At 47.5% G+C, this 11,580-nt stretch overlaps 3 protein-coding genes across 3 annotated transcripts; all 3 read right to left on the minus strand.

Annotated features, from left to right (window-relative positions):
• Positions 1-782: 782 nt before the first annotated feature.
• On the minus strand, positions 783-1,610 carry UREG_01315 (uncharacterized protein; the record flags this gene model as incomplete). The annotated part of the gene is made up of 2 exons (XM_002541753.1): positions 783-1,301; positions 1,359-1,610. The coding sequence occupies 2 exons, from the start codon at positions 1,608-1,610 to the stop codon at positions 783-785; spliced, it is 771 nt and encodes a 256-aa protein (XP_002541799.1).
• Positions 1,611-2,934: 1,324 nt separating this feature from the next.
• Positions 2,935-3,462, minus strand: UREG_01316 (uncharacterized protein; the record flags this gene model as incomplete). Its single annotated transcript, XM_002541754.1, has 2 exons — positions 2,935-3,071; positions 3,399-3,462. The coding sequence occupies 2 exons, from the start codon at positions 3,460-3,462 to the stop codon at positions 2,935-2,937; spliced, it is 201 nt and encodes a 66-aa protein (XP_002541800.1).
• Positions 3,463-3,902: 440 nt separating this feature from the next.
• UREG_01317 (uncharacterized protein) lies at positions 3,903-10,741 on the minus strand (the record flags this gene model as incomplete). Its single annotated transcript, XM_002541755.1, has 5 exons — positions 3,903-5,351; positions 5,410-6,588; positions 6,716-7,833; positions 8,074-9,957; positions 10,024-10,741. The coding sequence occupies 5 exons, from the start codon at positions 10,739-10,741 to the stop codon at positions 3,903-3,905; spliced, it is 6,348 nt and encodes a 2,115-aa protein (XP_002541801.1).
• Between the last annotated feature and the right edge of the window lie 839 nt (positions 10,742-11,580).

Consider the following 11,580-nt stretch of genomic DNA (forward strand, 5'->3'; position numbering starts at 1 on the left):
GGTGAGCCATACAAAATTGCTCTAATACGTCCTGCAGTACCATCTCCAATCAGCTAATAGCCGTGGATCGACATGGATTGGGAGTGATGCTTAAGATCGAGTTAGTCGGGCAACACACGAATAAACCAAAAACAGAACCGCAATAGTTGAAACAATGGCCAAATTCAGATATGTAGATGCATTTAAAATCAAAAAAGCGATTTGCTTTCATATGGGGTTGAAACATATTGATAAAGCATCAATCATCATTGAGACATGAGCTTCTTTGGGTGTTGATCCATGTATTAAGAGGAAAGACATTGACGTACCCAGTCCATTATCAAGACATCAAGGTCCTGATCGAGAGTTAGCTATTATCGGAACCTCAGCGTGAGTATCGGATTACTCCGTGGATGGGCCTGCATTGCAACTGTGCGGACGAGAAGCTCGAATTTTGAATTTGGAAAAGATGAGACGAAAGGATTCTGTGATTACTAAGACGAGCTAACTAAAGCTGGCAGGGTAGGGCTTAGACCTAATCTAATCTGGCTCCTCAGGCGCAGTCAAGAGTTAGCAATGACTGCGCATCGCAGGATTGCTTATTGATACCCACTGGTTTCGCGGATGTAGATCGTAAGTCTAGGAATGTGGCTGTTGTGTTGATTTTACCGACCAAAAGCGGTCAACGGTAGGCGAGCGCAAGCCTTGACTGACTAGCAGGTTTAAAGCCGCACAGCCAAGCTGAGAGCCGCAAAGCGGTACTCCTCTGGATATCGAAGCCGTGTCAATATAGACGTAGGAGCTCAGCTGTTCTCAATCTGATCCAGAAGATCCCACATTTCCTGGGCGCCGTCCAAGTGAGGCTCGGCTGTTTTGGTCTCGGCTGCAGCCGCTAGTTTCTCTGCTGTCCCCTCTAGCTCGCCCTGATAAGATATGGTTCGCCCTTCTGTCTCCAATTCCTTGAGGTAACGCTCAACACATGCTTTCATTTGGTCCATTTCCTGGATTTCCTCTTTTGCCTTCTCCAGCTGCTCTTCCATCATCGTAATCAGTGACTCTCGAGATTGATGTGGACGATACACGTTCAGTAGATGATGCGCGTTAATGAATAAGCTCCGGATATGATCGACCTTGGGTTCATAATGTTCTGGGCTGATTGATAATACGCCTACCAATTCCAAAAAGTTGAGCAGGAGGGATTTGCTGATTTTCAAAAGATAGTATGCGTGATCCGGCGATGGGCCCGCAGCTTCATCCGTAAGGCTGGAGGGGAAAAGCTGTTCTAGCCCTTGTTCCTCAAGTGATGGAAGGCTTCCTGATAGCTACCGGTGGTGTCGTCAGCGGATGGAAATAAAGATGGAGGAATGGTAAAGTAATACCGACTGTGATTCGCCAAAGAGAGAATATGAGCCTTCTTTTGGGAATTCCGGTGGAACAAGGTAGCGAAGCTCCGGAGGAAGTTCAAGAGCCTGGAGGGCTTGGGGAGTCCATCTGTGGCTCTGGGTTTGGGGCCCAGCTTCTCTCTTAGCTTTCTCAAGTTTTTGTAGATTTTCAGGAGTAAAGTGCCTCCAGAATGGCGGCGGCGGGGGAAACGCAGCTGTGATGCCCTTTTGACGGCCCCCCTCCTCCATGTTGAGATCACTGATAACTGTTTTGCTTGGTGAGAGTTCACAAGTGCTGGTTTGACCAAGTTAAGGAGTTCGCGCCGGAGTTTGCGGGCTTAGTCAGCACCTGTCAACTCCTGAGACGCGGCTTGAGATGTTCCCTGGAACTGACAGCTTGTCAATCTTGCTGCCAGGAGAAGAACTGCTGGGCATATTCGGTGGCAATGGATGCGCGATTAGTTTGAAGCGCAAACAATGATCAGATACTATGATTTGATAATATTATCCCATGTCCTTCCCTTGCGCAATGGCCCAAAATGACCATACGACGTCCCGGAGCCGAAAACCCTCTGGCATTTCGAGCAGACCGGGTTGTTTAGGCGCCCTGACTCGGTTCTGGTATCGATCATACGCCGCTGACTACATCAGCCTTGCTATTGTCACCGCAGGATGGTGTATGGTGAGTTATCTAAAGCCTTACTGCTGTTGCTACGAGTAGCTGATGGGAACCTAGATCCAAATTTTCATAGAACCATTCCATCGAATGTTCTCGTTAGACAATGGCTCCATACAGTTCCCATTTGCGGTTATAGAGAGAGTGCCAGTCGGTAGGCACACTTCTAGTTTTCCTCGGAATCCGGCGTTCGTACTCACTCGTCTATCCAGTATGGGCCGTTATATATGCTGGCTTCATTCCACTGTTGGTAATTGCGATATGGGCTGCTGTCACAAACCATGGCTCTCATTTCGCCCATGTCACAATACTGGGGTTCTTAGCAACGCTCATCATTACCTCATTTTTGACTGATGTGATAAAAAATGCCGTGGGACGCCCCAGGCCAGATTTGATCTCTCGGTGCAAGCCTGAAAAGGGCACACCAGGACGTTCACTCGTCTCCTTTAGTGTGTGCCTAGAGACTGATCATCACATCCTTCATGAAGGATGGAGGAGTTTTCCCAGCGGACATAGCAGTTTCGCGTTTGGTGGACTTGGATATCTTGCCTTGTATGCTCAAGCCTTAACTCTCGTCTTTGTTGCAAATATTGCAAAGCTTTTACTAATCTTCTCGTTTGCCCCGAGGAAATAGATTCTTTGCAGGCCAATTACATGTATTTCGCCCTCGCTCAGGTTTGGCCCGTTTCCTCTTTTCCGCCGCTCCTCTCCTCGGAGCACTCATGATCGCGATGTCACGACTGGCAGATTATCGGCATGACGTATATGATGTGACTTGTGGTTCTCTTTTGGGACTGCTTATAGCATATTTTACTTATCGCAGATACTATCCTCCTCTGCGATCGATTGATTGTGATACCCCATATTCCAGAACAAGCTCAACTTATGCGGCCCTTACTAACGCTCAACGGCGTCAAGGCGACGTGGAGGAACAATTATACGGCTCTGAAACGGAATATCAGATGGAGGAATTCCGTTCAGATCAGTTGCACTAAGCTGTTCGACATTCATCTGGCCCTTTAGTTTGAGAGTTTCTAAATAAATTTAATCGGTTCAACTATTTATAGTGTCGCATGGCTTTTACGGATGTTTTGTTGAAAGGAGGATCAAGATGTCTGCATAAGTTTGACCAGATTTTCCTTCTTCAGCCCAGCTGACTAGCCCTAAAATAACTAGGTGTGGTTCAGAAGCTAGATTAAATTGGGTCCGGTTAAATGGACACCCCCGTTGGTTAGATGGATACCCCATACGGCCTTACATAAGCAATTTATCAGAGCGCTAAGCCTAATTAGGTAATAACCCTTGGTTAAATGGACACCCCTTTCAACTCTTGGCGCGGAATCTATATTATATAAACATACCTGGCACGGAGTAAGGATAACCCGATCCCGTGATTTTCGAGGTCGTGGCATCTCCGCCATACATAGGTACAGAGTACTCCGACAGAGTACCCCCATCACAGGATGAGCAGTGATGACATAGGGAACAGGTAAATATAGATATTATGCTATCAAAATCTCAATCTTGTAATTTATTATTGTGGATTTGAAGGATTTGGCCTTGTTGAGCATGATGCTGCTGGCCCCTGGGTGGGTGAGTGGTAGGTCGGACACTTATGTAAGGTAGCAAGGGGTGTCCATTTCACCAAGGGTTTTTCCTCAATTAGGCTTAGACCGCTTATGTAAAGCAGTACGGGGTGTCCATCTAACCAACGGGGGTGTCCATTTAACCGGACCCGATTAAATTAAGACATATATCCCTAAATATAAACCAACACAGATTTCTCCTGTTTGAAACCGGTTGCAACCATAGTCACAAAACCGTAGCCACCCGTGAGTCCTTGCCTTAACTCGCCCTCCGCTCTCCTACGATGCCTTGACCTCTTCCGTCTTCAATGTCTCTGGCACCAATTTGCTCGCCATTGCCACCTTCGTACTTAGACTTCCCGCTCCCGCAACAGGCATTGTGCCCAAGATGTCCAACAGAGGTACATCTGCACCGAGAATTTTGGCAAGCCACGTGCGAAATTCCATGGCCACTAGGCTGTCGATACCATTGCTGCTAACGCTTTTCGCGGTATCAATATTCTCCACGGGAATACTTAAGAGTTTGGACAGCTTGGACCGTATTGCATCCGCAATAATGTCACTCGCCTCGGAAATGGAGGTTACACTTGCCAGTTTCGAAGTAACGTTGATTCCTGAATCCGTCTTGTCGTTTCCCATCGTGTCGGTAGCGGCGGAGCTGGTCGAGGACAGCTGGGTAAATAGGGGCGAATGCATCCATGAAGGCACAGGCATGCCACGAGCTGCGTATTGCGCCGCAGTTGTCAACGTTGAGGCGACCTGCGCAGGCCTCGTGGAAGACCCTTTCGGAGTAATGTAGTATTCGATCATACCATGGATCTCTTCCTCCCGTGTGGTACCCATCAAAGAGGCAATATACTGTACTTTACCAAGCCGTTGGCGATTTTCGGCTATATAGCCTATGGAAAGTAGGGCACCCAAATCAAGCGATACGGCTGGTAGACCAAGAGCGACTCGATGGGCAGCGAGCGCATCCTGGTACGTATTCCCGGCCGTGTAGTTGGCCTGTCCACGATTGCCCACCAGACCAGCTGCGGATGAAAGCATGATGAAAAAGTCCATATCTTTGGGAAGACATACGTGGAGATTCCAAGATCCTTGAACCTTTGGTTTTCTGGCCATTTGAAACTCATCGTGAGTCATATTTTCAAACATTTTGTCCGCGAGTACCATTGCTCCCTGAATGCAACCCTTTATAGGCGGAAGTTCGGCTTTGCATTGATTTAGAACAGCTTCCAAACCTGCCTTGTCAGACACATCGCATGAAAATATATGAGCTGTGGCTCCTCGACTATGCAATTCGCGAATGACCTCTTGTGCAGCAGGGCTAGCTGAACCTGAACGTGAGAGGAAGATCAAAGACTTCGCGCCCTTGGAAGCCATCCATAAAGCGACACTACGCCCAACGCCACCTAGACCTCCTGAAAGGACATAGGATGCATGTTCACGTAACCTCACTGGGGCTAGCGGTGGTGGTACCACGGGCACGACTGCATCTTCGGTTGCAACAATCACAAATTTGCCCATGCCTTTACCGGATTGTAGTGAGCGGAAAGACTTCTCCAACTGAGAGTAGTCGAAGACTTTGATGGGTGATGGTGCTTTAATCTTCCCTTCCGTATATAGGCGAATAGTCTCTTTTATAAGGCTGACCACTTGTTTTGGACGGTGCCGCATCATCGTCAAAAGGTCGACGCTTGCTATCATAACGTTTTGTAGGAAAGGTCTCTGATAGAGGTATCATTTTCGTTAACTAGGACAATGGCGTAGAGCTGAGTGTGCTTACCATCGTAATTCTCCCATCACTTTGCGCATCTTTCTTCCCGATTTCAATGAACCTCCCGAACGGCGCGATGCAGTCCCATGTTCGACGGAGGAATTCCCCAGAGAGGGAGTTTAATACAACATCGACGCCACTACCGTTCGTAATCCGCATGATGCTTTTGGCGAACACCCAATCTCTGCTAGAGAAGATGTGATCTTGTTTGACTCCATACTCTCTCATGAGTAGCTCAGCTTTTTCGGGGGTTGAAACCGTTGCAAAGACTTCAGCACCGACAAGATTTGCTAACATGATAGCCGCCTGTCCCACTCCGCCTGCTGCGCTGTGAATTAACACAGTCTCACCTTTAGTTAGCCCGGCTAGTGTATACAGGCTGTATATTGCGGTCATAAAGACGGAAGGCAAAGCCGCAGCAACTTCGAACTCCAAATCCTTTGGTATCATAGTAGCTAGGTCCTCAGCTACTCGCCCGTACGTCTGGAAAGTACCAGTTTTGCCTGCGCCATCGACGAAGACGACTCTATCGCCAATTTTCACTTTCGTTACAGCGGCACCAACACGGGTCACAACCCCGGCACCTTCACTCCCAAAGGTAACGGAGTTCTGCTCGCCCATGGCTATCATTACATCACGAAAGTTGAGGCCCACAGCTTTGATTTTGACTTCAACGTCGAACTCACCGAGAGGCTCATACCAGTTGGGATCAGTCTCGAATTGAAGTGCGTTCAGCATCCCGGGAGCTGCTGTTGTAAGTCTTAAAGGTCGGCCGACTTCGGCTTCCCCAAGTGGTATCATTTGCGCAGCAAGTTTAGAGACTTTTGCAGTCAAGTAGTCATTCATTTCTGGCGCATCGACAAGCCGGTTAGTCAAGATAACACCGTCCTTTAGGAGATATTCCGCGTTATCCTTGTCTTCCCTCTGCGTAACAAATTGGTGTTTGAAGACGTCTAAAATAGCCTGCAATAGTACTTTTCGGGCTGGCTGTGGATTAGAGATAGAGAGCGTAACCAAGTTAGGGCTCTCCAGGTCCCGCTCCCAGCGCAAGGAACGTATGAGCCCCGCGATCATATTAAACTCTGGACTTGCTGTTATGTCTCCGGTAACCCATAACGAGCCTTTGCAAGTGGCTAGAAGATGCCTTATGTTATCGAATTCCTCTTCAGTGGGATTTGACAGTACGGACTTTTCCAGTTCTATCAAGGAGATACATAGTGCGTTGTCAAGGTTCCTGCCGTTGATTTCGGTATACTTCAAGACCGAACAATGTTGAAGCGCATATCGATTGACCAGTTCGTCGGCAAGGACACACGGGAAATCGTACGGAGACTCGCCGGATGTAATAATCAGTGTTTCCGCAGGACTGCGGCCTTCTGATATCTTCGTTATCTATAGCGGAGGAAACCAAGACGCTCATGAAATGTAAATCAGGCTCGGATCGGTCATTGAAAGCAATCTCGACACCAGCAAATCCAGTTTCTTGAAGTACTCCATTCCATTCTTTTTCATTAAGCCAAGGGCTCCATTTTCGACCGTCTTCCACACCAAGCCACCAGCCTTCTAGTTGACCAAACGCCAGCCCCGTAAAAACAAAGTCGAGCCTGATACCCTCGCACATTATCAACTTACCTCCGGGCTTCAAAAGATATCGGACATTCCTTAGGGTCTCCCTAATGTTTGGTGTAGCATGTAAGACATTTCCAGCAACAATGATATCGTACTGAGAGCCACTGAAGCCCTGTTCCTTCGGGTGTCTGCCAATATCCAGGGTATGAAAATCAAGAATACTCCGCCAATTCTGGAAGCGTTCTTTGGCTCTTTCGAAAAATCCAGCAGAGATATCTGTGAACGTATATTTTTCGATCTTTGACCCAGCGGGTTTTCGCCCCGGATCGGGGAGGGGGCTGAGAGTCTCCAAGAATGTCGCTGTCGAGCTTCCAGTTCCGGCGCCGATTTCCAAAATGTTGAGGTCAGTTCGGTTATGACCAATAACGTCAACATACGCCTTTATCAGATGGCGGAGATCTCCAGACTCTACCATTCCTGCATAGATTTTCTCTATAAGATCATCCATCCCAAAGAAGAGATAAAGGGGATCAACTTCTTTTTTTAGCACTTGAACGATATTGGATCCGCAACGGACGCAGAACTCTCCATCTGGACCCATTTCTGTCAATTTACGAAGAAGGTTTTCTCTGAACTGGAGATCGTCTTTGTACTTGATCCATTTATCAAGAGGTAGGTGAGGCATGGAGTCTGAATGGAGAGCCGTGACTTGTTCCAGAAGCCAGTGGTAGTAATTTTGCAAGTATCCTTTATACATATCCACGGATATGCCCTCAAGTTCGCGCAAGGCGCCCGTAATCATAAGCATACTGGCGAATTGGAGGTTCTGCACCTTCTCTCTTTGGTGAAGCACGGTAAGAGCGGCTGATGATGATGTATTAGCTAGTTGGCCCGATTTAAGCAGGTCGAGATCGGGTTTCCACTCCAAAGTATGACAAATCTTCATGGCCTGGCTGGCAATTGACTCGGAATTTGAAAGAGGAGATGCAACGAGGCCTTTTATGGAGACGCGGCCTTCATGCACTGCTCCATCCCAAATGAGGATATCGGTCTCGTATTTGTGAGCAGCAATTGATATAGATTTACTATACCCACGAAACGTACTCCGAGCATTGCTGGTAATATCTGAGGAAATCCACACTTCCTTCATGAAGGTAGGTAGCATCAGCGTTGAAAGCGTGTTTTGCCCGGAGCTATCAATGACGGATGCAAGGAACAAATGTAGCATGCTGTCGATCGTGCATGGGTGAATAACATGCGGATATAGAAACTTTTTTGGCATGGAGCTAGCGACATCTGGAATAGTGATCGTTCCTGTCGCTTCTCCTGAGCCTTGTGCGAGCTTAACTTCGGACAGATTTTGAAACAGCTGGCCGAGTGTTAGTCCAATATTGCTCAATTTATCATACATCTCAGTCATATCCAACGGGGACACGCAGGTGTTGAATGCCGTTTTGAGCATTTTTTGCCACGCGACGGACTCTTTTTCAGCTTCCTGACCATTATCAATTGGATTCAGCTTCGCAGGAGCTTCGATAGTTATATATCCCGTACAATGTTCAATCCACTCGTCTCCAGTAGGGTTAAACGACGCGATGCGAAAGTTCCACCATATTTTCGATTTCTCTCGGCTTGACTCATCCATGCGCGACATCGATATCATCACCTCAACTCCCTGTTTCGTATCTGGGACGTTGAGTGCTGTCGTAATCGACACGTCACGGAGACGATAACCAGAAATAGTGATAGTTGGATCCCAAATTTGTTTCGCTGCTTCGATCGCCATGACTACATATCCAACGCCAGGGTATATATAGCTTCCAGTAACAGCATGTTCTCGTAGCCACGGATTCTCTGAAAGCCGGATGAAATATCGCCAGCGTGGTTCTTCGGCATTCCAATCAGCCACTGGAGTGCCGAACAAATCATGTCTTGGATGCTTTCTCAAGCAAAGATTTCTGGTGACTCTGCTCTCATACCATACTCTGGTCGAGTGATCGAAACTGTAAGGCGGAAGATTGACTAGCATTTGTTGCTGGCCCGGATTTGGTGCGTTGATGGCATCGGATACATCAAAGGTGTAGCCTTTGCTAGTTAATGAACCCACTGCTGAGAGGATAGTTCCTAGTCCCGGATTGCTGCGGTCCAGCAGTTGTAGATAACCGATTGAAGGCGTATTTTGTGTCTGTAAAATCTGCTTGATTGCACTCCGAAGGGCACCGTGTGGCCCAATTTCCACGATATCGTTCACGAACACATTCTCAGCGGTCCCGTCCATGTGCACAGATTTCTGGCCTTTTGATATGTTTTCGAAGCACATTGCACAAAGGCTGTTCACGAACCTTACTGGTGATATCAAGTTCGTAGCCCAGTACTCGGCTAGTTCAAGGTCGTTCAGTTCTATTAGCGCGCCGGTGACAGAGGAAAACATATGGGTATCCTGGGGGGGTTCAAGTTTATCTGTGGATATGAGATCTTCCAAAAGCATAGAATATTCGTTGACCACAGCTTTCATATGGCTGGAATGATAAGCATTTGAAACCGCCAATTTTCGGGAGAACACTGAATCAGCATCAAGTAGTACTTTTAGTGCGTTAATCTTTGCTTCATCTCCTGATATCGTAAGGTTCGTTGGGCTATTATAGCAAGCAATGATCAGCTCCCCTTGGAGATCCTCATGAACTCGCGCCAAATAAGGAGCAATATCGGGCTCTGATATACCAACAGCAAGCATGCTGCCCTTGGTGTGATGTTGAAGAGACGACACAACCCCCCGAAAATATGCAATTTTCCAAGCTGATTTACGGCCGATTTTACCAGCAGAGTACGCTGCAGCTATTTCCCCAGACGAATGTCCCACAACCCTGCTGGGAAAGATAGTCCAGCTGGCTAATAGATCCACAATAGCCACCTGCAGGGCAGTACACGCAATATGCGCGATGGCAGGTTCATGGACCTTTGAATTGTGCTGATCTTGTTGTAGTTCATCTTGAATCCAAAATCAGCAAGACGTATGTGATTTAATAAGAACAATGATATGCCAAATTTACGTACCACACAACGACCATGTACTTCCTAAACTCTTTATGTAGTCATCTGCTGCCTCAATGCTCTTTCTGAAACGCGGGTAGGCCAGAAGCTCGCGGCCCATGGCATACCATTGGGCACCTTGTCCGGTAAAAACGAAGCCAAGAGCAGGCCGTTTATTACTTCGAACGGGTTTCGATAACTTGAACTCAAGGTTATGCAACAATTCGTCTAATGATGATGCCGTGCAAAATGCTCGCCATGGGAACCGCGATCGCTTGCAAAGCGTGTGTGCTAAGTCTATCATATACTGGGTGCTCCCAGGCTTTTTCATTGGTGGTAAGGATTTTAAATGCGCCGATAAAACCCCGGCATTTCTGGAAACTCCAATTTCATCGAAGGCTGATAGGAGGAAAAGTAGGGGTTGGGATGTAGAGTGGCCAGTTATTGCATCGGTTTCCGTCACTCTAACATGATCTGCCTCTTTGCCCTCGTGCTCCGTCGGGCTAGCACCATTGGCATATTCAGCGGCAGGCAAGACATTTTCTGATTCTTTTTTGCATAGAGAATCAAAATGAGCAAGCAAGCGTTGTAAATCATCTGGAGTCGGTGGAACGGGGCTAGTTCTGTGGATGCCGGCAAATCCTAGTGACTTCAAGTACGAAGAAGCATCATCAGATAGCATGGCATTGTCACGAACCCATACTATGATCGATATTCTTCTTCGCCCCAGTGGATGGCCCATGGGGTTGGTTCAAGTGGGAAGCAAACATTCCCATTTCTCCGTAGGAATCTTTGGGTTGGCACGCTCGAAATTGATATTCGGGGGGATAATCCCAGACTCAAGCATCATGACGGATTTCATAACACTTGCAATACCAGCAGCTCCCTCGAGATGACCAATCCCTGACTTCATTGCCCCAATATATAGCGGATCCTTCCTGGTACTTGTCTTAAAGGCCTGGGCGATTGAACGAGCTTCTATCGGGTCACCAGCAGCAGTACCTGTGCCATGAGATTCAATAAAGAGTGTATCTTCAGGGTCAAGTTTAGCTCGCTCATAAACTTCACGGATCACCGCTATTTGAGAAGCTTCATTTGGCAACGTGATGCCAGGCGTGCGGCCATCCTGATTCACTCCAGTTCCGCGGACTATGGCTCTGATTACGTTTCCATCCCTCAGGGCATCAGAAAGTCGTTTAAGAATCACAGTTCCTACACCTTCTCCTCGAGAATAGCCGTTCCCTCTATGGTCAAAACTGTAGCACTGGCCATCCGGCGAAAGAAAGCCGTGATGTGACATGTCCGAGAGGGCGATCGGCCAAAGGATCAGGTTTACGCCACTGATGACGGACATATAACTTTCCTTGTTTTTCAAATTTTGACATCCTAAATGAAAAGCAACCATGCCGCTGGAGCACGCAGTATCGACAGTGAGTGAGGCCGCTTTGAAATCGTAGAACCAACTGATTCGGTTCGCCAAAATCGCGTTTGACATCCCGGTTGGTTTATATTTCAGTAACACTTCTGGATCATGGGAAGCTCGTAAAAGAAAATCATGATTGAACCCGCTCACGAACAGAA

This window comes from Uncinocarpus reesii, genomic scaffold, assembly GCF_000003515.1.
Source record: "Uncinocarpus reesii 1704 scaffold_1 genomic scaffold, whole genome shotgun sequence".
Taxonomy (NCBI): Eukaryota; Fungi; Ascomycota; class Eurotiomycetes; order Onygenales; family Onygenaceae; genus Uncinocarpus; species Uncinocarpus reesii.